General features: G+C 36.6%; 2 protein-coding genes across 2 annotated transcripts in view; one reads left to right on the forward strand and one right to left on the reverse strand.

The window, feature by feature from the left end:
• Positions 1 to 27,192, forward strand: part of LOC136748303 (NT-3 growth factor receptor-like) — a 383,972-nt gene that overhangs the window by 66,321 nt on the left and 290,459 nt on the right. Inside the window, exons 2-3 of the mRNA XM_066701924.1 lie at positions 11,968 to 12,042; positions 14,221 to 14,292. Of these exons, the coding sequence (XP_066558021.1) occupies positions 11,968 to 12,042; positions 14,221 to 14,292 (147 nt within the window). The remainder of the gene's footprint in view (positions 1 to 11,967; positions 12,043 to 14,220; positions 14,293 to 27,192) is intronic.
• Positions 1,228 to 3,880, reverse strand: LOC136748302 (uncharacterized). Its single transcript, XM_066701923.1, has 4 exons — positions 2,658 to 3,880; positions 2,516 to 2,569; positions 2,137 to 2,196; positions 1,228 to 1,829 (listed from the first exon to the last, which is right to left on the reverse strand). Exons 1-4 carry the CDS (start codon positions 2,827 to 2,829, stop codon positions 1,228 to 1,230), a joined length of 888 nt encoding a protein of 295 aa, XP_066558020.1. The 5' UTR covers positions 2,830 to 3,880.

Below are 27,192 nucleotides of genomic sequence, written 5' to 3' on the forward strand. Positions count from 1 at the left end.
GGCCCTCTGATGAAGCATTAAAGCCTCTTGCATAGCTTGGGGTTCAGGCATGTCGGGGGTAAGTAGTTTTATTAAACTGTAAGCAAAACAGAGCTTATTGTCCCCATTGGAACTCACCACTAATTGCCTGAGCTTGTTCCTAATTATGTCGTTCTTCAAGCATTTCGACAGTCTTCTAAGTGCCCCACCCTCAGGGTTACGAACCACATTCATTACCAGAGACAGACTTTCATCCGCTAAGATGGATGCGTTACTTTGCAATAACGCTTCGATTTTAGCCAGAAATTCATCAACATCTAAATTATCTCCACTCATCATTACAGATAGGTTGCTAAACAAATCATCCCCTCTGAGTTCTAACTGTACAACATCTCGAGGTCTGACCCTTTCAGCAACCTGTTCAAGCATGTTTTGCAAGGCCTCGTGTATGTTGACAAATATTTCTGCATAATTGTCACAATTTAAAAGTTCTGCAAAATTAAAACGCTGAATCATTTCAAAATTGTTATAGGCCGGTCTATCTATAATCACGGGATCACTGTTACTCTTGGCCACATCATCATTTTGAACAAAGCCTTCAACCCCTACATTCTCACAGAGCATGTCCTCCACAACCTTATCAGTCTCAGAACCCTCCACATTCCGAACACCCCCACTGCTGACATCTACAAAACCCCCTTTTTGAGGAGGCTCATTTAAAGCCCGTAAAAGTCCTTCAAAGATATCCAACCGGTTAATGTCAAGACCCTCCTCTATAGTGACGGCTGCTTCTGCCGCCGTACTGTGTTCTAATTGTCTCAAATCATTTATAACAGGGGCAGAATTTGGTCGGGGTAGCGTCTCCAAAGCCTCCACCATTTCAAACAAATCGGGGTGAACTAGGGGTTGAACCTCTATAAGCTCTACCGTTGGGAGGTGGTTATTTAGATCATTGACCATCTGTAACAGGTCGGGGTTCACCGGTAAGTCTGTTAATTCACATTCTATCGGGGGTGATTGGGGGTTATTTAAATCATTTATCATTTGTAATAGTTCCTGGTTCATTGGGACATCAGAGGAGTTCACAACAGGGCCGGGGATGTTCTCTCGGGAAGGTCTTTTTGGGGCCCTAACTTGATCATAATCCTTTAGTTTGTGAGTTCTTTTACCAAGTCCGGACATTTTTTTATTTATTTCTTATTTTTCCAACAAATCACAATAGTAAGGCGTTCTGTATCTATTAAAACATTAAATACGGTACAATTCGTTAGTAAGGGTATTAATAAGGGTGTTTTGGCTCTCTATCACAAGGTTTTGTCCCACTAACACAAGTCTTTGATTTAGTAACAAAGTACGTAGCAACTCATGCCGACCTTCAGGAAGTAGCTCCGGGGAATGGTGTCCTGGCACAGCTTCAAAGGATGGTCGCTCCGGTAAATCTCGGTCGAAGGAGGCAGGGTGCGAGCGTATACTCACGGACGGAGACCAAGAAGGCCTTTGCGGTGACACCCTGGCCAATCGCGGTGTACTGTTCAGCGTTTCTGTAGCCAAGAAACGGGGATGGGGGGGCGATGTTGAAACCAGTCCGACGTTGGGTGGTGTGTCAACCCTGACTGACGGCGACCCCTGAGGTTGTTGGTTGCCTGTATTTGTTCCGACCGACAATGCGTCGGGCTGAATCTGGGTTGTTGAATTACCCCCAGAAGGCTGTGGCCTGAGTAGATGTTGGGGGGTCTCCAAGACCACCGTGGGGGATCCTCTCGGTGATCTCTCCGGGGAAGATGTTTGATCCCACTTAGACGGGGTGATTGTCCTCAATAGCTCATCCACAGAATGACTATCCCAAGAGTCTTGGGTAGAATAAAAATATACATTACATTTACATCTTTAAACGGCGACAGAAATCAAACTTAAAACAACATATCCAGGACCTTCAAAACCTTTAGCTTTTTTTAGACCTTTGAAAATAGTCTTAGACATTCACTACAACGCCTTATTATTTACAGACAATATATTTATTAGGACTTGATAATAAATGTAAAACAGAGAAGCCTCTGTAAATAAACGGTTTCTTAAATGTTTCTTTAAAAACTGTAATATTGTTAATAAAACTTTTTATACACACACACCCACACCACATTTCATTTTTAAACGAACCTTCCAAGTGTAAACGCTTCCTGATCCCGGGACTTCCTGTTTCACAAACGTTTTCACGATCTGTTTAAATATTAAATACAATGAACACCTTCAAGCCTTTTCCTACAGCCACTTTAAAACAGAAGTATAATTGCGGAAGATAAGCCAAACAACTTACTAAAACCTTTCGGCCAGCTTTACTTCCTAACCAGACGGTAGGACAATCGGTCATTTCTAAACACATGCCCCAGAAACAAGCCTAGACCTGTCCGGACTTCTAAAGATCTTTCCCAGAACCCCCCGCCCTACAGGAAATGGGCACCCGTCGCTTAAATATCAGCCCTCAACGGGCAAACAAACCCCCTTTTAAAAACATTAAAGTTTGAAAGATCTTACTTACCTCCAAAGAATAATCGTTTCTTATGTTTTTCAGCTGGTTTAGCTTTTTGCACTTCTGTGGAGGTAAGAGACATGTTTAACCTTTAACCACTCCCGCTTTATAAAAAGCTTTAACCTCTTACAAACGGCAGATATATACTCACCGCTATCAGATACCGGGGCTGACGGCCTTTCAGATTCTTGAAAGGTTACGGTTCTCGAATGTAAAACGAAACAAGACCTCGATGTGGAAGGCCTTTCGTTGTCTCGAACCACGTTTCTTAATACTGTTAGAAAGGATAATTTTTTAAAATTAACAAAACGGGCCTCAAACATCTTACAGAAACGTTATACAAACAAACAGGGGTTTAGTTCTTACCCGGACGGCAGACCGCCTGTCTAGGGACAACCACTTCTCTTGTTTGCTCCTCGGAGACATTAATCACAGGCCTTTCGATAGTTTCTGTGTAATTAAAGAGACTGGCTTTAATATATATTAAAACGTTTTCATAACTCTAATGAGCCGCTTCAAAACCACACACACACAACCATACATAAGAACCCTTGAGCGCAAACACAAAAATCTTACCGTCGTTGTTCCAGATGATCTCCTCAGCGTTGGGAATTAACTCCTGTTGACTGGCTGAAAAATAATTTTACAGAACTTAAAACAGATGGTATAACCTTATTTACAATACATGACCACAACACGCTCTGAGTCAATGAAAATAATTTAAAGACTTACCTAAAAACTCGTTTAAATCGAAGTCGTTGATGTTGTTTCCGGACATTGTTGATCTTTAGGCTTAAATCGAAAGGTCAGTACGAGTCTGTCGAGCTGAAGACCAGACCTTCATACTTATACTGACGGCCAGCTGCCGGATCTGCTTGTAAGGCATTGTTCTGGGCTGTCCTTTGTGCCATCCTGTTACCAATTAACATATCAAAAACAACCAATAAAATGACCCTGCATCAAATTTCAAATAGACACCAAGATGGCGACGATCTCTCTCCTCTCTACTCTAAACTTTTATTAGAACCTTTTGGTCTCTCAAAAAACATTTTTAAGCATCAAGACCTATAGTCAATAAACACTAAGAATATTTCAGACCTTTATACGCGCTAAAAAACAACCTGAGCCAAGAAAATAACTATAAAGATCTAAAATAAGTAGCGCTTTTACAGCGTTTTTTTTTTTTTTTTTTTTTTTTTTTTAATAGCAATGCTTTGTTTGGTATTAAACAAGTCACAAACTACTCAGAACAGCGTTTATCCCCAGCAAAAGAGATATTTGGGTTTATTTTACAAAGCTTATAAATTATATAGTTTAAAAGTATTCTGAATGTTTTGATAACACACGCCATACCGACGTTTGTCTGAGCCCACCCCCAACCCCCCCCCCCCATGGTGTGAGTGATTTAGCCTTGAGTGTTGTGATCTATTTAGCATTGAGTGATCAGTTGTTTTTATTTTTTAAATGATTCCTTATCATCAGGGATTGAGACTGCTAAAATACCTTAAAAACATATCCTTATCTTAAGTCTAACTCTTATGAGCTTTAAGAACCTAGAATGTATTTAAGTAAAACGAATGAACACATTATGTGTGAGATAAAATATAACCACAGCTTTTTTTTTTTTTTTTTTTTTTTTTTTTAATAGCGATGCTTTGTTTGGTATTAAACAAGTCACAAACTACTCAGAACAGCGTTTATCCCCGCAAAAGAGATATTTGGGTTTATTTTACAAAGCTTATAAATTATATAGTTTAAAAGTATTCTGAATGTTTTGATAACACACGCCATACCGACGTTTGTCTGAGCCCACCCCCGCCCCCCGGGTGTTAGTGATTTAGCCTTGAGTGTTGTGATCTATTTAGCATTGAGTGATCAGTTGTTTTTATTTTTTAAATGATTCCTTACCTTTAGGGATTGAGACTGCTAAAATACCTTAAAAACATATCCTTATCTTAAGTCTAACTCTTATGAGCTTTAAGACCCTAGAATGTATTTAAGTAAAACGAATGAACACAATATGTGTGAGATAAAATATAACCACAGCTTTTTTTTTTTTTTTTTTTTTTTTTTTTTTTTTTTTTTTTTTACAAAAACAATTAACCTATACACACCAACACCCCCACACACCCACCCACCCTCTTTTTTTAATTTTATTTTTAATTAAATTTGAGGGGAGAGACAGAGCCATATACCTTGGGGTTAACATAAGTACCCTATGCAAAACAGGCATTGTTAGGACCTGGGACCATTACAGACAACAGAACTTGTTGAACTTATAAAATGCTTGGGCGAGAGAGACAGAGAGAGAGAGAGACAGACAGAGACAGAGGCAGTGTGAATATGATAAACGCACTATTCAAAATGTTATTGTTAAGACCTGTGACCATTACAGACAACAGAGCTTGTTGATCTTATAAAATGCTTGGGCGAGAGAGACAGAGAGAGAGAGAGAGACAGACAGAGACAGAGACAGACAGAGACAGAGACAGTGTGAATATGATAAACGCACTATTCAAAATGGCATTGTTAAGACCTGGGACCATTACAGACAACAGAACTTGTTGATCTTATAAAATGCTTGGGCGAGAGAGAGACAGAGAGAGAGAGAGAGACAGACAGAGACAGAGACAGTGTGAATATGATAAACGCACTATTCAAAATGGTATTGTTAATTCAAAACAGGCCTTGTTAAGACCTGGGACCATTACATGCATATTTAAAAAAGACCCCCAACCACTACAGGAAGAGCCGACCCATTCACACTCTACAGTTGACCAACAAGAACAACAAGAACAACCGGTTATGGGCGGCCTTGTTGTTCAGGGTTTTATGGGTGTACACTTTCTGACGGATATGACGTAGGAATAATTAAGGAAATAAATCTACCTAAAATCACGCCCCCCAATTATGACGTAGGAATATTAATAAGCTTAGGGCATACGTCATAACAAAATAGGCCGCGCCCAAAAAACCCTACTATCTACTCAGAGCCCTACAATAGCTTGTTAGAATTCAATAACCTTTGTATTTTTGAATGAAAGAAAAATTGAAAATGATGTCTATATTTACACAAATGCAGTAATTCAGACGACCCTCCTTCTAGTAAGTAGAAAAAATTAGTGATTATAGGGAAAGACTTATTTTGATATTAACCCGCTTCGCTAAGGGAACGGCGGCCTGGCCATGGGGGATGAGGCAATCAAACCCTCCCCACATGGGTGATTTAGCCAAAGAGCTGCTGCAAAGGTGGAGACTGGGGAAGCAGAGGGATGTATAGCAGTATAGAGTAGCAGTTAGGGATCTGGGGCAGGGTTAAATCAAAAATGTTCACAAAGTGCGAGCACGAAAAGTTGCGGAAGAGTCGCAGGAGGGAATCATGCAGCTCAGCTCCTCGCTGAATTAAAACTAAAATATGAGGACCTGCGAGCGGGGAGGAGACATACTTTGCTGGCGTGGCTTCTGAGATGGGCGGGCAGTGCGAGAGGCATCAAAGTGTCTGAAATTGAAGAGAAACTGGAAGGTGGAAGAGCAAGACGGTCCTGCGAGAAGCAGCGATGGGTAAAGCATCATCGATCTGGCGCTCCATGCTGTAAATCCATAGCATTAATCTCCCCGCTGACACAAAACTACAAGCCTATACTTTGTAGTGATTACAAATATGAGTAGAAGAAATAATAACACAATAAAAACCAAAGCCGCCATTGATGAAACCTGTGTAGTTATTATTATTATTATTATTATTATTATTATTATTATTATTATTATTATTATTATTATTATTGGCAGACTTTGTGGGTTAAACTTTTGAATAAAAGATCTGGAGGATTAGTGGTAGAAGTGTTTTACAGACCACCCAATTCAGATATTCAGAAAGATGTTGCATTGTTCAATTTAATCAGGACTGCATGTAGCCAGGATGTGGCTGTTACAATGGGGGATTTCAATTCCCCAAACATAGACTGGGAAAGCCCATTTGGGACTACAGAAGCAGAAATATAAATGGCTGAGATCGTAAATGACTGCTTTCTAACTCAATCTGTCAAGGAAGCAACCAGAGAGAATGCATGCATTGATTTTTTTTTTTTTTCGAATGACCAAGATAGAGTCAGAGAGACACTAGTTAAAGAAGCAATGGCAAACTAATCATAATATGGTTAGCTTTGAGGCATACTTTCAGAAAACAAGGAACAAGGCTGGGATTAAATCAAAACTTTGAACCACACGCTAATACAATACTACAGAACTGTACACAGTTGTGGCTTCATTTGTAGTAAGATGTCACTTTCTTCTAATCATAAATGTAACCGCTATGATGTACAGGTTTTTAGTTTGCTATTAGCGGGTGGGTTAAATTTTGATTATCCGGCCTCAAGTCTAATACAATTATCTACAATTTTAGAAAAGCAAACCATGAAAGTATGAGGCAGCACTTTGAAGAGATAGACTGGAGCACACTGGCTACAGATTCAGTCGAAAATGAATGGTTATATTTTAAGAATATACTACTTGAGGCTCAGGAGAAATTTGTACCAAAACTTAGCAAATTGAGGACCAAAAAACATTGGCCAATATGGTTTAAGTATGCAAAGTATGCAAAAAAATATCAAGAGAAAGAAAATGTTGAATAGCGCATACAAAAAGGATAGAGACAAAACAAAATAAAAAAGAATATGTTGAACTGCAAAGAGATGTTAAGAAAGGGATCAGGAAAGCAAAGAAGGCAATACAAAGAAACACAGCTCTTGGAGCTGAAACTAATGAGTTTTTTTTTTCAATAGTACAACAGCAAGAGATCAATAAAGGAGGAAGTGAAACAAATAAAGGACAAAAATGGAAGTATCTTGGGAAACTAACAATATGTGGCAAATGTTCTAAACGAGTATTTCTCAGAGGTTTTTACAAAAGAAAAAACAGATAACATGCCACAGGTTAACAACCAGTCCAGTCAAACCCTAAGAGAGATCAGGATAAATGAGGAGGAGGTACTAAAGGGACTAGCAGAATTAAAAACAAACAAATCACCTGGGCCAGATGGTATATTTCCAACAGTACTTAAAGAAATGAGGGAAATTATTTATAGGCCGCTAACTAAAACAGGGGATTTGCCGACTGACTGGAAGACGCAAATGTCATACCAATCCACAAGAAAGGGGACAAAACTGAGTTAGGAAATTACAGACCAATCAGTCTCACCTGCATTACGTTGGGAAAAACGATTAGACAGAAAATTGAAGAGCATCTTAATGAAAACCATAGTCTTGGAGATAGTCAACATGGGTTTAGACGAGGCAGATCGTGTCTTACTAATTTATTAGAATTTATTAGAATTTTTTGAACATGCAACTGCAGCTGTAGATCATGTGAAAGCATATGATATGATATACTTAGATTTTCAAAAAGCTTTTGACAAGGTTCCACACCAAAGACTGATCCTTGGAAGGTGTAGGCATTCAGGGTAATGTAAGTAGATGGATTATGAACTGGTTTATGTATAGGAAACAGAGGGTGTTGATTAGAGGAGTTGCTTCTAACTGGAGTGAGGTTGTTAGTGGAGTTCCACAGGGATCAGTACTAGGGACTTTGCTTTTTCAAATCTATATTAGTGATCTGGACTCTGGGATAGTTAGCAAACTTGTCAAATTTGCAGATGATACTAAAATAGGTGGCTCAGGAGATACAATCTTGGCAGCACAGGCTATTCAAAGGGACTTAGATAATATTCAGTTGTGGGCCGACACCTGGCAGATGAAATTCAATGTGGACAAGTGCAAGGTAATACATGCAGGTAACAAAAATGTCCACTATAACTACACTATGGGAGGAATAGAACTAGATGAAGTAACGCATGAGAAAGTTCTAGCAGTCTACATGGACTCCTCACTTTCTACACACAAGGGCAGTAATGTTAAGACTGTACAATGCGCTAGTTAGACCTCATCTGGATACTGTGTACAGTTCTGGGCTCCACACTTCATGAAAGATATCGCTGCTCTAGAGGCAGTTCAGAGGAGAGCAACCAGACTTATTCCAGGTCTGAAGGGAACGTCCTACTGAGAGACTGAGGGAACTGAACCTTTTCACCCTGGAACAGAGGAGACTATGTGGGGACTTGATTCAAGTCTTCAAAATCATTAAAGGCATCGACCACATCAAATCAGAGGAGCTTTTCCAGATCAGCAGGGACACACGCACCCGGGGACAAATGGAAATTGGGCTTCAAGGCATTCAAAACGGAAAACAGGAGACACTTCTTCACACAGAGAGTCGTCACAATCTGGAACAAACTCCCCAGCGATGTGATTGAAGCTCACAATTTGTGAACATTTGAAAATAGACTCGATAGGATCCTTGAATCACTTAGTTACTAATGGACTCAAAAACAAGCACGATGGGTCGAATGGCCTCCTCTCGTTTGTAAACTTTTGTATGTTCTTCTTATGTTCTTGTAATATGTCCGGCTTTGTGTGTGTGTGTCTGTGTGCACGCACGATCTGACCGCACCGAGCCTGCTTCGTGTACTGTGTGTGTGTCAATGTAACATGTATAGTTATCACTTCCACTTCGTATAATGTGCCTGGGATGAAGGCAAAACGTTGACCACCCCCTACAAGATTATCTGTTCAAATAGTTATTATTATATTTGTAATTATTATATTTGTTTCCATTCCTAAATGTATCCACTACATTGTGCAAGTTTGCGTTTAACGGATTATTTATTTCATCCACCCAATGTGCAGAGCACAAACGTCATACACTGGATGTGTACTGGCTTGCAAGTTACGCAACCATATGTGCCTGTACATATTCCATAAATATCACCCATTCGTGTAAATATTAATAATTGCAATTATACTGTATGTTTATGCTTTGACAGCAGTGTCACTCGATGCAGTGTTCGTCTCTTAAAAGTTACGTTCAGTCCATATAGAGAGAGATTCATGACTTATTGAAAACCTGATATGTCCGACCTGTGATTGCACAATGCATGAACTAGATACACATTCAGTCTGCGGTGAGTGCGTTACTGCACGGGCTTCTGGGGAACAGATACAGTGTAAGAAAGGAGACGGTATCTGGATGTGAGTGACAGTGAATGCTCAACTCGTGAACTGCTGTAATGCTGATATATTTTAACAAGAATATGTCTGCTAACCTAATATAAACGGATAGTGGCCGGCATTACATTTGCCCTTCTGTGGGATTTACCGGTCTGGAATAAGCTGTTTCTCACGGGTGAGTGCATTTTCTCATTTTAAAACTGAAATGAACACAGCCCACCTTTCTGTTACGTGTAAACCTTTAATGCCAAATGTATCATGCATGGAAACACCCCCCTTATATAGGATATAGGCTGAATATACATAACGTTGTTGTAGTGTAACGAGTGAGGATTAATATTTACTCGATAGTAGGCACTACTCCCACTAAATATGTGTTAAGAAGGAAACATTTTTTAAGATATCATATAGTTTTCACAACAAACAAAGCAACAGCAGTTGAAGTCATGAAGAAATATTTAAAAAACATAATCGAAACGAACACTGACACATTACCTAGATTGCTCCAGTAAAAAAAAAAAAAAGAACAGGTGTATATATGTAAAATTGTAACAATCGTAAATTGCACTGGATAAGGGTTTCTGCTAAGAAATGATAATGTTGTTCTTGAGTTTAAGCTACAGGGAATGTGTTGCTATGGAAGCCCAGCTACTGACATTGGGGAGAGAAACTTGCTATGTTATGATAGTGTGTGTTGGTTGCGTTAGGAGCATGCTAAAGCATGAATGGAGATTATCCTCCTCTTCCATTCAACCAAATTATACTTTACAAACAAAGCAGTTTGCATTTTTAACAAAAATGTTGCATTTCAAATGTATATTTCTGTGTATGAGTGTGTGTGTGTGTGTGTTAGTGTGTGAGTGGGTGTGATTAGGATTACATTCTACATATATCCCCATGGCCTATGCAGTGTATTTTGATGGATCTCAAAAGCATTAGAAGCCACTGGCAGTTAAATGGCAAAACTAAATAAATAATAAGGATATCTATCACTGAATTATCCTTGAACATAGGTGCTGTAGCCAACAGCTTCAATGTGGTAATTCCTGCTGGAATACACTTTCCTGAATTTTAATAATGCTTCCTCCCCAACTTCCTGATTCTTGAAGAGACTTCTTTATTGTAATTGCCATGAGAATAGTAGGGGGACTTCTTTAGCCTTTCTCTTTCATTAAACGTTCTCCGATTAAGTAGCACGTAATTGCATTGTAATAGATAATTTAAAGAGTGTCGTAAATCAAGTTGAAACACAAGAAATGGGAAAGTCATCAAGACTTGGCTCTTTGGAGGATGGAAAACATAACTTGGAAGCCTGAAAAGACTATACTATGTCTTTGTATATATCAAAATATCTATATTTTTTCAGTTGGTTTATATCACATTTTATATATATACATACAATCAGTCTGTAGATCCACTGCTGGATGATGCTCTTCCAAAGATGCTTCCACTTGCTTTGATCTATAGCTTCTCTTTTCCATGTCATGTCTGCAAAGTTCTTTATTTTATCTTTGCATCTTTTGTGTCGTTTTCTAGGCCTTTTTTCATTATCCTCGGTCCATCTTTGAGCTGGTTTTCTTGCATTGTGTCCAGCCTATTGTAATTTTAACAATTTCACTCTTTCAGTAATGTCATACATTTTTTTTTTTATTCTCAGATCCAACCATACATCATACATCTTGCCATGCTTCTTTGTGTCATCCGCAGTTTCTGTTACATTTTTGCATTTAGTGATTTGCATTGAAGCACATTGTTTTGTCTGTGTACTTCATGGCTCATATGTTTTTAAGTTTCTGTATTCTTACAGGGGATGAATGGGATGAATGTTTATGCAACTTGTTTATTTCTAAAGACCACTCAATCCTGGAGACCTATGATAAACACTAGAACCAGTTTCTCTTTATGTAAGCCTGATTAGCATAACCATAACCATCATTCTACTTTAGTAATTAAATCTATCTGAAGTGAACAGAGAATGCTCTGAGAATCTTGGGACATCAGACTTACAGAATAATAGAAGTCTTTGTGTAGCAATAGGATAGAAGGTATCCTCACCTTCATTTGGGTTTTAAATTGTGGAAAGTCTTTCACATCAAAACAATATATTATCCTTGACAACATTTTTGACTCACACTTCTTTCTAAGCTTGTCTTTTTTTCTGCTTAGTAAATGAGCCTCAAACTCTTTTTCCAATATTCAGTATATCCATATATTTTATTACATTAGAGGTGTTACTAGTTGAGAGGAATGATAATGCTTATTAGAAGACAACACTATACAAAGGTATAAATGTGGAAAATCACCTGTTTTTGTTTGTGTTTTGACTTTTTGACATGGCCTCCTCTCGTTTATAAACTTTCTTATGTTTTTATGTTCTTATTTCATTTTATTTTTTTGCAGACATATTGAGAATTGGACAGGACTACAGACGCTCAAACCTGTAGAGATGGAGCTGTACTCAGGACTGCAGAGGCTGTGAGTATTTACTGTAATGACAGCATTCAACACTACATTGCATCACATTCATAACTGTTATATCTATTACTTTTGCACTGGTCAGTGGTGTGCCTTGTTTTAGCATGTAATTATCTTATTAGTGAGATCAACAGTTCAATTGTTGATATAAATAATTGTCACGTTGTTTATATCAGAAATAGAATTGTTGCCATGAAAAATACAAGTGTTGATATAAAAAAAATATTGTTGATATCAAAATAGAATTGCCAATATAAAAAATAGAATTGTTGATATCATAAAATTAATTATTGATATTGACAATTGCATTTTTTATAACAATTAAATTTTCTATATCACAAATTAAATTGTTGATATCACTAATTTGATGATTAAATGTTAAAATGGTTTGCCGTACCAAGATCAGGTTACAGAAGTCTGCTACTATTTCATAGGGGGCGTGGTATTTAGCAACAATACCAGATGTTTGCCTAAGTCATACTACAGCAACACATCACATATTATCACTACAGTAATATTATGTCATAAATAATTCCCCAGGTGTGCTCAGATGTAAGGATGAAGTTGTTAGTCTGGTCAAAGATCTTGGTTTTGTTGACATTTCTCAGAGTTGAATTAATCTTTGGGCACAAGCAGCCGCTCCCTCTGGCCAGCCTTGAAAAGAGCTTGCATATGAATCACGTCCTGCCAATGCACCCCCTTTTTTTACGCAATCACAAATTTCCCCCTGTACTCCCCCACTTCTCATCTTGCCTGTGAAGATCCTTGAGTCTTTCCTGTTTCAGAAAAAGCACTTGATTTGTGATTGCTGCTCTTGTTTTTGGGCACATGGCCCATCTTCTCTCATCTACATAATCCCTTATCAGAGAGACAAGTGTGGCGGTGTTGTACATTTGCAGTTTTCCCATTAGTGCTTTCCTCCCTGACAATTCAGACTCAGATATTTTTATTTCACTCCCATTTCCTGAATTTGTTTCAAGAGATGGGGCCATGAAAGGCTAGTATCTTGAACTGTCCCCTACACATCTCCATAATATTTGAATTCTACAAGTCAGGATATCACAATTAAAACTCGTACAGCTGAAGGAATTTTCAACTCAGAACCATATGAGAAAGATCTGTCAATCAATTAATCACATATTTAATGACGTTAAAATTACATAAAACATTTACCTTATACATAAGTGTAATTCTAGCAGAATGGATTTAAAATAATCCCAAGGAAGACCTTCAATCAAATATTATTTTATTAAAAGTTCCAGCAATCCAGTACTGAAAAAGGTAGTTATATCATCTGAAGTTCAACGGAAATCTGTACTGCATCCTACAGACTTTTAAAGGCATATGCTCAATATAGGAACTAAAAACATAGTACTGTAGGTCACCTATTTCTTCTCACTGAGCCAGGTGCTTAGACAAACTAGTCTGTTAAAATTTTCAGAAGATAATGCTGCTTTCTTCTCTACAACATGATCTGAGAGTGAGAACAATCTCTTGTTTTTGTTCATTGAAAACCATCTGCAAGTGCTTTAAAAAAGAAAATATATTAATTAATCCACCTTTCTTCTCCATCATGATTGCATCTGTGGTTCAACTATAGGTGCACAGAATGCTCAAAATAGAGGAACGCGATTAACTACATTTTTAAAATATGAATGGGTTATTAGTTTTAAATTTATGGCATGCTAACGCTGACAACCCCTATATATATATATATATATATAATGTCACCTCCAAAATGGCAAAATTATCACCCTTGAGCAAACAAAGTTGTATAAAATAATCAGTTTTTGATAAAAACAATACCTTACATTATATTTTTAGGATTTTCAGGCAGGTTTAGAGAGGTTTAGAGAGGATATTAGAAGCTTTAAACTCATTTTAGACCCTCAACACTCCTGATTGCTCATCACAAATCTATTATCTGACCTGTACAACTAAGTTGTCAAATCCAGTTAAAGCAGGAATAGCAACTGTATTGTGCGTTTATATTGTCTTTACACACATAAAGGCAAACAGAAGACTAATATAAACTATATTATGTGGCGGTCATTTTAATATAACAGAGCTATGCACTAATCAGGCATGGTTTTCAACTTCTGGTGTTTGCATTATAAGATTATCAAAAGGAGAAAACACAAAACATGATGTCAGTGTATCTATTTTGATCTTTTTCAGAACCGTCATGAACTGCAGCCTACGGGTTATTCAAAAACAAGCATTTGGCAATAACCCCTACCTGCGCTACATGTGAGTAAAAGGGTGTATTCCTATTCCTGTCAATATGATCTAAATTAAATGTATGTGGAGAACACGGTGCAATGAAATGCTTCAGAGAATTCCCAAAATTGTTCATATACAGATACATGTGAAGGCTAAATGCTGCTGTTCTGAAGTCAGATTGTTCCCCTATTGTTATTGTAATATACACCATTAATACTGATAAACTGCCATAAAAGCCATTGGCTATGGGGATTTGTGGGAGGCATTTCATCATGCTGAAAATGAAGTGGTTTCCAAGATGCCAGTAGTGTTATTAATTCATATGACCTAAACAATACATTTAAAGGTCTACTTTTTAATTCTACATTTTCAATGTGCTTTAAACAAAGAAGTTATAAAGTCTACAACATTCTCTCTTAGAATTACTTATTTTTAGCTCTTGGAACTGATGCTAACATAATTGGGCTGATTTCTAGATCTTATGTAGTTTGTTTGATGATATTTAATTTGTACATCCTAGCACCATAATGTACATAATCTCCAGCTAGCTGTAGCGGATGTTCCTCACTAAAACTGAGTTATCTGCCTTTAATAAATTATTTCTGACTTTCCAGTTCTATACTGTGTATATGAGAGAACTAAAGAATGGAGGATCAATTTGTGCTTTTTCTTCTAAAGAAAGCATGCTTGAAGGAGAGAGAATCAGGACTAGCAGAGAAAAATTGAAAGAGGAAAGGTAATTTCCTTAACAAAGGCTGATATCTCTCAAAATGACACACTGTTATTCACCAATTTTCAAAGAATAAACAGCATAAATAAAGAGAAAATGAATTACCAACTTCAACCTGGGAGCAGTGATTCACATTTTCAAATGTCCATCAATACCGTGGCTCTGCCTGTCTTTAGCAGACATGTAGAATGGAAAATACTGCCATTTCTTTCATCATATCCATAACTAAAGTTAGCTGAAGGACTGGGGTTGTGTGACCGTGTGGAGGGAGGGGGTTGGAAATGCACTCAATTATAACAAAGCGGACGAGCCGAACTGGAGCACCTCATCAACATTTAATGAATAGACGAAAAAAAATAATTAAAGGCCCGCTTTCACTTTAGTCACAAATGGAGCAGATGGGCATGCTAATTGTAGACTCATTAGAAATGCTGATAGGGACTCAATGAAGTTGGGGGTGAAAGTGAAGAATTTATTTGTGATAGGGGGGTGTACAGGGTAGAAGAAAGGTTTCTTTAAAGGGTTGCAACAGAGTACCATCCATAAACAGCAAAAGAACATCAATCCTGGTCCATCCTGTTGGAAAAGAATACAAATAATAATAATATAATACTATCCCCAACTATAGACTGGATAATATTGTTCATGCTGTGGATTTGTTTTGTATACCTGCCAGAGAAGACAGGAGTGAATAACAGTTTCCAAGCCTGTAGACGCAAGAAGCATTCCTGCTGTTTGTCATTTGTTAAACTCTACATCTACACATTTAAAATTAACAAATAACTTTAACCAGATCTCTACATCTCCATACGTTCTTCATTTAAGTAAGTTATTGGATTCTGCAGAGCAAATCGCTCAGGGGTTGAGTTAAATGTCAGTACAGGGCATTGTGGGCAAATTACAGGCAGTATTACAATATTATTGTTAATATTTGACAGCAGAATTACAGTTGGAAAGCTTGACATTCAAAGGTAAGAAAGCAATAGCATCATTTAATACATTAATTACAACTTGGCTTAGTGAGGGATTTAACTGCATATATATCATAGTGTTGAATTCAGTTCAAAGAGCTGTCATAGGTGTACTATATTGACATTTAAAATCTTTTCACAAAATAAACATGCAGTATGAAGTCTGAAAAAAAAATAACACGAAGTCGGCTCGTTTGCATAGAAATTATCACACAGTGCTGCAGGATTGTCCTTGAGGCATTATTTGAAGCATGTCATAATGGACAGGAAATTCTTTTTTTTTAATGCCTACTTTTTTCAAAATCATGGTTATATAAAAATACATTATTATATTTTTTTAACTGGAAAAATAAGAAACTGTGGCATTACAAAGATTGAAACAGAGCCACAAAGACCCAATAGCTTTTTTGGATACATTGTCTAATTACAGGCAATAAATAGATAAACAATGTTTTGTGTTTTTATTGTGATTATCACATTAAATTTAGATTTGCTTACCTAAGCTTATTTTTAATGAATATTTTTTGTCACTGTGTCCCACTGGGTTCCCATAGTGGTATTAATCAATTAATTTGATCCAATCAGAAAGACAATTTAAATCTACCTAGAAAGCTCTGGGACATTTTGCACCAGCATCTATGACATATGTTATGTGTCAAGAAAAAGGTTGTTATAATTGAACACAGACATTGTTGTCTCTCGGGTTCTTTCTTGTATATGTTGTAAAACTCAGATATTGTTATCTATCAATGTCTTTATTATTATTATTATTATTATTATTATTATTATTATTATTATTGGTAACACTTTACAATAAATCTCCCTTGTTACTTGTATTTACATAGTAGGTACTCAGTAACTACATTCACAGTTATTCATAAGAACAGTGTAATTATGCATTATTACAATGTACTTAATGTGTAAAAGTGATTAATGGTATATGTAAGTAAGCAATTGTCTGGTAAGGATGCCCAACACGGGAGGCTACCTTTGGAACTATACCAGGCATGGCCAACTTTTTACACATTAAGTACATTGTAATAATTACACTGCACTTATGAGTAACTACAAATGTAGTAGTTACTGAATACCTGCTATGTAAATACAATGTAACTATGGAGACTTATTTTAAAGTGTTACCTTATTATTATTATTATTATTATTATTATTATTATTATTATTATTATTATTATTATTATTTTCACACTTAGCTATTTAAGTTTTTAAACTATCTGTAATCTATCCTATTACACTGTTTGCATTCACCAGCTATGCTTTTAAACAGTGTAGGGACGTTTTATAACGATAAATTCTTCCATTCTAGTTAAAATTGAAGTTCTATATTGAAGGTGTCGATTTATAATGTAAGTCTATTTTTGATAGGAAAACGCTCAGATCAAGGGTGGTCTTATCCTTAAAGTAAAGGTTTTCTGATTCAGATTTTTCGTAACTGCTTTGGATAAAAGAAAAATTAATCAATAATAATAACAAACCTTGCTTTCAACTGTCCTGTTTTTGATGTTGTGTGTCTGGTGTGCAGTGGATGATATCTCTTTAAAGTCTGCCCTGCCTTGTGTTGTAAATAAAGGTTAGTGTCTGAATTGCTGCAGGACAGGTTTCTTTCTTCTTTGTATGAGGAGAGACCCAATAAATCTTGAGGGGCTGTAGACACAAGGGAGTAGTAAAGGCCATTGCCTCAAGAGGAAACTAAAAGTCATTCTCATTAAAGATCCCAACGTGTGTAATGTCTTTCCAGTCTAGAATGTAATTTTCACACTGACTTCTAAAGAGGATTTCTCATTGAAGAATCCCTGACTTTGTTGAGATTCTCTTTTGGCCTCTGTTATTTTATTATTTTATTTTGTTTTTACATGTTTCATTCACAGCCACTGTCCTCCTAAATGATCATACATGTTTTGTATTTTTATTTTTGCTGTCTTAATAAATGCATCATCTCAATGTACTCTCAGCTTCTCAAACTAAAAGCAGTTTGGCACAATTGTCCATTGGGTTTGTAATGGCACAGAGCACCTTGTTTTTTTATTATTAACATTATTAACCATAAATACATTAACATTATGCAGTTTTTTTACCCTAAAGGATCCTAAATTACTTTACAATGAAGAGGGGGCTGGGGTGGAATGGACCAGTTATTTGTACCAGCTCACAATGCAGCAGATTAGATGGAAAAATGGGGAACACCTTAGCAAGTTAAACTAGATGGAGCAGTGGTTCTGAACCCTGATCCTGGGGCCCCACTATCCTGCTCTTTTTTCTTTTTTTATGTTGTTGTTGCTGGTTTCCAACAGAGCACTCAATTACTTAATTAAACTTTAATTGAACTTAGGATTTGCTTAATTTGAACTTTTTTAAGTGTTTTGTTTACAAAATGTTGCAGAAGACAAATGCCTTCATTAACTTAATCTCCAACTGTTTAAAATAATTTAAACACTCGGATTAGGCAAATTATGAGTTAAATTAAGTAATTGGGAGTTCAGTTGAAACAGAAACCAGCAGAAAAGTGGGTGCCCAGGACCAGGGCTGAGAACCACTGATATGGAGAAATGTATACTGAATTTAGCTTGGTTAGCACTCCTATTATCTTGAAGAAAGTTATTTGATAATATAACCGGAAATAGACAATACTACAGTTTAACAGCTCAGAAAATGTCCAATGTCATCACACTCAGTAATGCTATGGAATTTCTGGTCAAGAGGGAAGAGTGGCACCTATTTCTCCAACAGCTTTACCAACCCGATCTTCCTTATATATCTCTGAAGGAGATACAATAGAGGTTCACAACAATGGTCTTAAAGGACAACAGTTTCTATAGTTTTTTGTTCCAACTGAGCTTTTAATTAAACATTTATTTGAACAATTGCTAGTCTTAGACCCTGTTCACACTTATTAGGCCGGCCCTGGGCAGGCTCAAATTTAGGCCGGCCTAAATCTCAAGTGTGAACAGGGTCATTTCAACCTTATCAGTGTTGGGGAAACACTGCCTTAAACCAGTTATGCAAGTAATATAACCATGTTGGAGTTTCTCTTGAAATGTCTTTTGTCTTGGAGAAGACTGGTTGAATATTGATCATATGACATGGTCACATTTTTGTATATATAATAGTTTTAGCTTTTCAACTGAATGGTTTTTATTGAATACAAATATTAATAATAGAAAAATCTATTTCATCACTAGTATTAACATTATTTAAAGTTGGTTTGCTTTTTGACATTGTGGAGCTGTACTTAAAATGAATAAATAACTACTGCTGACTCCACTCCGTTGTAGTGCCACTGAAAGACTTGCCTCTATCAGCTGTCTGAAATCTGTTTGTGTTATGTCACATGCAGGGAAGAATCACTCACGGCATAGTGATATGTGATCTCTCTCTCTCTCAAAGAAAAGGGAATAGGTAGATTTTTTATTTGAAAATATATCATGCACTTATGTACTTCTATATTGTGTGTAGGAAGGAAGAGAGAGACATATTGTTAAGTTCACTTTCAGCCATCAGCAGTTCTTGAATCTCCAATGCAAGATGTTCCCTTCCCTGACCTGGCCTTCCCTTTATATTGAAACTTGCTTTGCTTTGCAACACAAGCATCCAACAATTCAGATATGTTTTAATTACAGTAATTGTTAACTTAGGCGTCAGGTGCATTATGTTTTGGAGAAGGTTGTTTTTCTAGCATTGGCAATACACTAGACAGAGAGTATACTCAAGCACATACTGGTACCCTTGCTGTATGAATGCAAGCTGACATCTTGACAGTGAGTGAACTTTAATCTAGTTAGGGGGAAAACAATAATAAATTACATGTGAGAAACCAGCCAATCACAGCCGAGCAGCATTTATAAAAAAACCTATACCTCTTATCTAATGTATAAATGTCATGCTGTTCGTTACAATTATCAGTTCTTAAAAAATCATTTATTTTGCTTAAATTTTTTCAACTACCATGAACACACGATACAGATTGGCTACTGTAACCAAAACATTTTAGAATAGAGAAAGGTGGTTGATTGTTAAAATAAGCGAACATATGTTTTTTTTTTTCCTGTAAAGATATGTTTCTAATCCGTACGTGTGTGATTTATAATAAGTTGATAGGCCGTGTTAATAGTTCATTTTGCACAGTTTGCACAGCCACAATTCAGCCTAAACTGCAGGATGAAATGTCTTATACAATAAAAGACACACTTAACACTAACTATTAACTTACATAATATGCAATAGAGGTTTTGAAGTTGGTGAAGTTAAGCAATCTTGCCAGGTGGACTCTGTTGTTGGTGCGTTGGTGAAAGACACTGGCTCATAATCATAAGAATGTGAATTTTCGAACTTGCTTTCTATTTACTGCTTATAGTCAATTTGAAATACCAAGCACAAAAAAACATTCAACCATTACGCATTGTACAGAGTAAAACAGTTAGATCTTTTTCTGTGAACAATGTCTCTATATGAGCATTGACACAAGTAGATGCAGTGCAAAAATCTGGAAATCTGATGTATGTCTATACACATACTTACATTTAGGTTTCATAACACTACATAAGAACACTGTGTAACTTGTGAGTGTGTATGTTAAACTAAACTCAATTTAACAGACTGTATAAAAACAAATCTTTAGAGTGCAACCATTACAGTGCTGTATGTGATGTTCATTTAAGTGCTTGAGTCAGGTTTTATTTACCAGAAATATGTTTTCATTATTATCTGTTCTGAGTTTTATTCCCAGACTTAGCATGTATGAGAAACAAGACAAAATCCAATTAAAAGAAAGGGGAGCTATTGGAAGTATTAATTGAAAGAAAAACACATTTACCTGTCCATTTTCATGCATTCATGATGGCATGGCTGAATCACATTAAATGTAAACAATGTCAATGTTTTTTTAAGCCTGACATACATGGAGCTGTGTTGTTGTTTTTGTGCTTTGTATCGTATTCTATTTTATTAAGGGACATTAAGGTCTGTTTCTTGGAAGGGAGAGCTCTGTTGTGCTCTAACCCTAGATTATTGTGCAGGTGAACTGTGTTTACCGCATTGGATACACATCTAACATGTCTTAGATAAAATAAAACCTGGTTTATTACACAAAACATGGCAATTACAAGGAATTGTGGCTGATAATATCTCTTTTGTTTTCAAAAAAGCACCCTTCCACAATACAACTGTTATTTATTTATGTATTTATGTATTTATTTATTTATTTATTATGTTAATTTTTCTTGTCATGGTATTCTTTAGAAACAATGTTGAAAAACAATGTTTAATATTTACGACTCGATTGGCAGGGATCGTGTAGGGTGAAGTGATCATCATCAAACAGAGGCCGGCAGCAGCCAATGAGAGTTGAGCTGTTTGAAGAAAAAGACTAACAAAACAAAAAAAAACAGGAAGAATAAACATGACAAGAGAATTTGATTGTTCTAATAACAATGGTTGTTTTGGGGCAGTTAAAATACTGTAATACAGGGGAAATAATATTTTCAAATACAAATACCAATTAGTATCTGTAACTGACTCAAAATATCGAAACTTAAAATGTGATGCTCATACTGTGGGATGGATATAGCCTGTGACTGTTACTCATCTCCATCTCTCACAGCAGAGTATACAGGCTGTTGCCCTCGCCTCCCCAGCCATGTCTTCACCCACATCCTATTTTCGATACGCTTTTTGTGTTTGTCCGCACAGATGAACGCAAACAGCAACAGTGGCGAGCTAGTGGTCGTGTTCTTGTTGCGCAGATTTCTTGTTGCGCAATTCCACTGATCCCATTGGTCGAGCAGCGCAGAGCTGCACAGATCTGTGGACATCTGCGCTACACGAATGTGACCTGTAAATGTTCAGGTCCATGTTTGTTTACTTTTGCACTGAATGGATCACGCATGCTTCCATGAGATTCAGAGGCTGTGTCGGAGATCCCCACAACACAGGATTTCAGATCAGTCGTGTGTGCGTCCATGTACTTAAGTGACCGTGTAGTGTGTGCACTCCTTCACAACACAAAATACATACATTCAGTGAAAGATGATCGTTAAATGTGAGCTGCCCACCATTCTCAAAATCGGGTAGTGCAACCCTAGCATTACATAGCTATTGTATAAGTAAGTAGTATGGGATTTTGTTTTCTTTAAAAACATGGCTGGCACACATAGTAGCCAATAGGGGTTCTTCAGAAAGTGACACATAGACAAGTGTTTTTTTTTTTTGTAAATGAAATGAAAACATGTCTGTTGATCCCCCTCCTCCCAGAAGAACCCAAGAATCACTGCAAAAATAATGGTCAAAATACACTAAACTAAAAATGATTTCCTTAAAAAGTCTTCTGAAAATACTGCTGGACTGACTTTCAATGAAACACAGTGGTCTTTACCATTCCTTGACCCACTGGAACCAAGAAAAGAGACACCATACCAGCAGTGTACCCAAACAGTCAGCAGCTCCATGTCTGTGAGTGGCTTTGTGACTACTGATAGCAATACTGCTGTAATACATGCAGAAAGAATATTTCCCTCCTCAGTGGTGCACAATCAGCCAACAATGCAAAAATGACAATTACAGTGTAAGGTTCGATAGCTTTACATTTGATTAGTACTAAACTGTACTGTTCTGTGTCTAGATGTTAACATTTTAGATTTCACCTTTTTTTTGTTTAAAAAATTTACAACATTGAAAGTAATAGTGGTTTTAAGTTAAGGTTCAATTAAGAACAATACCAAAAAGTATTTTGTAGTTAAATCAATTGTGAAATAATTTAAATGTTCAAAATGATGAATGTTACTGTCAGTTAATGTTCATAGAACTAAATACAGATTTATCCAACATATTATGTACTTCCTTTGTATTGGGGTTTAAGAAATAAGATATTAAGGTAATATGATATTTAAAAACTGTTAAATATTTAATTGAATAAAAGTTCTGTGTGCATTTTTTGAGTAAAAGATCATGATTCATGTGAAAAAAAGCCACAGAGAAGCTCCATCTGTCTCAACAAGCCTACCTTTATAGAAGGCAGTTATTAAATAAATAGCATTTCTCAGATTCTGCAGCATGTACATTGTGTTGTATTATCTAATTTGGAAGCAAAGGCTTATCCACATACACTGTATTATTGACATTTGATGGAATATTCAATTTATAATAGCTTTTAATATAACAGAAGCTCTGTTGCTTCAGATTGTTCTACCGTCAACTGTTTCTTTTCAGTTTAACTACAGGGAGTTTTCCAGAACTGATTGTGGTGATTTTCAAGGATAGGATGAGAAAGTTGGGGGAGGACTTGTGGTGGGTTTGATTCCTCCAGCACTAGAGTTTGATTGCATGTAACCTTCAGCCTTATGTATGAAGAGGTGTGAGTGACACTAGCACTCACCCCCTCCCTGTTAAGTGTCAGTAAATGTTGAGAAACCACTTTATTCACATGTGGGTGTTTGTTAATGCTTGACTACCTTTTAGAACCAATCACATTGTTAGTTGGTGTTGTTTAGTGGGAAAAGGTTGTATGGTCCCTATGGCTATTTTACACTGTACTCCCACGGAAAGTATTATTTGTATGTTGTGCTGTGTGCTTCTTTAACAGAACCTGCTAAGGTGTGGGGTTTGGGATCTTGGGACTACAGGATGTGAAGTGTAAAAACAATATTTAAATCTATTTACTAGTCATCTGTACTTTCCTTCAGTCGATCTTTCTGTATACCCAAAAAACATTTATCCATAACAACATTCACCCTCAATTTCTAAATCCGTGCCTCTAAATATTAAAGACTGTTTTCTGTTTACAAAGGATCATGACGGAGCATGACATTACTTTTCACAGAATTGCATCCCAGAATCGGTTGTTTTTCTACTTCCATTCCAAAACAAAAGGCAGAGCCATCACATTAATCAGCAGGGCAGCAATAATTTCATCATATCCCACTGCACTACCGCACCCTGGTCCCAGCCGATAGGTGTCCTGCTTATGGCTGTTTGAAGCCTGACAGTAGCTGTTGAGAACCACCACTTAACGCAAACTGAAAAGACTGCTGCAGTCAAACTAATGTTGATGTGATGTGTATATATAGTGCATTTATTACCCAACAGCAGTCCTCTGTCCCTACAACACCTTCTGCCCAGGCATCCTACCTACCGTGCCTCAGGCACCATCATCCTCCTCACTGTCCTCTTTTCACCCTTTTATGCTTGTTTCCATTACTCTTTAACACATTTTCTTACTTCTCCTCTGGCCCTGTTGGCATTACATGTTACCCTCTGCCGTAGGTCTTGGCTTTTCTTACTGACTCTACTGGCCTCAGAGCCCAAGACCTGTGGCCTGAGTTGCCAATATGCTGTCTCTCACTGCTTCTCTGCTGGCTTCCAACAGGCCAGTTTTGGCCCCTGTGGCACTTTTCTTTCCTGCCACTGGCCCCAGCTTCTGCTCCAGCTCTTGCCCCTGGCAGCCACACTTGGCCCATGCTCCAGCATGCATCCTACCTGTGGCACTGTGGCAGGCTGCCTGGCATTGTCCTATTTCCAGCTTTTCTTACTGGCACTTCCACCCATGGCATGAATTTCTTGAACAACAATTTCTGTATTATATGGCATTAATTACACTTTCATTACACTATCATTTTACACAGTAATTCCAAGTTGCCTACATATTGTCACAGGTTTACATCAGTACAGATACATTCCTTTACAATACTCATTAAACTAATACATTTTGAGTTCATGTTATGTTGTTTTCTTCAGGTATTGAACATCTATCTATGCAATGGGATTAATAAAGAAGAGTGCTTTTTTTAAAGCACATTTGATCTTTTGCAAGAAATGCAACATTTATAATATCATGAATGTATGCCTGTTTGTCAGTAGCTCCTTCTGGGCAACTGGACATGATGGTAAGGAATATCCATGTGGGTTTTTGTGAGAGTGCTTTAAAATATGATCTTGTCAACTGAAGAATTAATGAAAATTAAAATGACTACTGAGTTACAGCCATTAGTTGTGGTTAACAAACCTTTTTTCTGTACTTTGGAAAAAGGATTCAATTTTACAGGCACTACAAGTCTCTTATCACACACAAAACACACAACAGTAACTTACCATCACAATGGATACTAATAGGTTCCTTCATCAGCCTTCTGTCGGCAGAGTAAGGTTTATATGAGGGGGTAGAAGCAAATAGTCTTCTATGGCAGGAAGTGTTTCCTCCAGGGCAGGTTAGAGGCTCTTTGCCTGAGGTTAAAGTATATACGAGGCTATCACTTTGTGTGCTAAACCTGCTGCTTCAAACAAACCAAGACCACACTGTATCCACAGCTGTCAGTCCAACATATATCACTGCCACCACTCTCAAATGCTACTTTCTATGTATTTTGCTGATTTATTAATGGAATATTACTTATTTATCTGTTGTATATCAAAAATAGCACTAAGGATGCAACATACTATTTTCACCCCCTAAAATTACAAAATTAGAAGTGTCATTCTGGCAATTAGAGCTGTCATTCTTTGTGTTTCTACTGTTGCCAGTTCTACATTTCCAGCTGTCAGTCATTGCTCTTCCTATATAAAATATGTACACCTCTACTCCGATATAACACAATCTAATATAATGCAATAAAGCACAAATGGTTCTGAAAGTCGAAACACAAAGCCAAGCACATTTACAGCATTTTTAAACTTTCACTCCGAATTCATTGCATATAAAATGGTCTTGTCTGTAAATCTTAATTAGTTATATTGTTATAACATAGACAAAGTGGTCCATGCTCATATTTGCTAAAATACCAAAATCCTTTTAACAGCCATTTATAAGGATGTGTAATTAAAAGTGTTTTCTGATATTGTATGTGAATTTTGCATTTTCCTAAGCATTTCACACACTCCAAATGTATGATATTTGATTAAATCTCACATGGTTGCATTTAGCAGTGTTTAGTACTGGTGTTGTTAATACACTGTATGTATGTTGTAGGTAAGCTTATAAATGAAGTGTTGTAATTAAAGAAAGGTGATGCAATTGATCCATTGTAGAACAGATTTATGTACTGCATACACTGTGTTAAATCTAACGAAAATAATTTGCTGACCATTAATAACAGAAATGTTCAAGGCCAAAGCAAGTTCAATATAATGTGGTTTCACCTATAATGCAGTAAGTAGAGGTGTATATATAAATATACCCTGAACACCTGAACACATCTAGATCCTGTCAAGTATTTCCTTGATCCAACAAAGTTGAACTTGACTTTGTATTTCTTTAAATTCATTTTCAGAATTACTTTGTTGTAAACATAATTCCTCAGGCTAATAAGTAGAAGTTGACTTCTGGCTTTGGTTCAAATATAATATTATATGTTCAGTTTTCTGCATTTATTTATGATCACATGCTATCTCTTTAACTGTATTTGAGCAGTTCACTTTCTTATTTAAATTTTAAAAAAGTATAATGACTATTTAAGTCATATTTAAGACTTTTTTTTTAACTTCATGTCTTGATGGACTGTTAATTGTATTTCACTGTGTACCATTCAACCATAAGAGTCAACTAAACACATTCATCATTCAAACTAACTCCTCCTGATATTATTTTAACTGACATTTAATGTTACTCTTTGCCTGATTTTGCTTCCATTGTCAGGCTTGTCATTGTGCATTGTTCTTGAACACAAAATTAAAGTTTTTTGTAATTAATAAACGTGTCTTATTGACACTTATTCAAGTATAAAATCAAGTAATAATGAGGACAATACATGCATAAAACCATAAAACCTAACCATACAAGAGTTAGAGAGGTTTCATTAATATCCCTTTTCTTCTCAAGCTAGTGCCTTCATGTGGTTATTAAGTATTGAGATGTATGGGTAGACAATATCAAAACTCTTATTAACCTGGCTATAGCGAAAGGCAGCAACTTCCAATTCCGAATGTAGCCCACCTGAGTGTGATATTAATTATAATACTGCACATTTATAATAGAACACTAATATGTTGTTGCTAACCACCAGTGGCAGAGTTATCATCTGTGCAGGTGGTGCAGCTGCACTGGGACCCATGCCTTCAAGGGTGCCCTGGCTGACTGAAAATGTAAATGTTACATTGATGTATAAATAATAATAATGAATGTGTTATTATTTCTGGTTATACAATTCACATGTGATATAGGCCAATTGTGTTGAAAAGCATAATTTCATATTAAGAGCTTTGTTTTTGATGTATTGTGCTATCTGC

Source organism: Amia ocellicauda, chromosome 4 (assembly GCF_036373705.1).
Source record: "Amia ocellicauda isolate fAmiCal2 chromosome 4, fAmiCal2.hap1, whole genome shotgun sequence".
Classification (NCBI taxonomy): Eukaryota; Metazoa; Chordata; class Actinopteri; order Amiiformes; family Amiidae; genus Amia; species Amia ocellicauda.

Bases quoted from the DNA above. Each gene is read 5' to 3' on its own strand.
- LOC136748302 (XM_066701923.1), bottom strand. From the start codon at position 2,829: ATGTTTGAGGCCCGTTTTGTTAATTTTAAAAAATTATCCTTTCTAACA. The intron at 2,197-2,515 runs GTAAGTAAGATC...ATATTTAAACAG, and splicing joins GAAACGATTATTCTTTGGAG to ATCGTGAAAACGTTTGTGAA. The intron at 1,830-2,136 runs GTTCGTTTAAAA...ATTCTACCCAAG, and splicing joins GAAGCGTTTACACTTGGAAG to ACTCTTGGGATAGTCATTCT.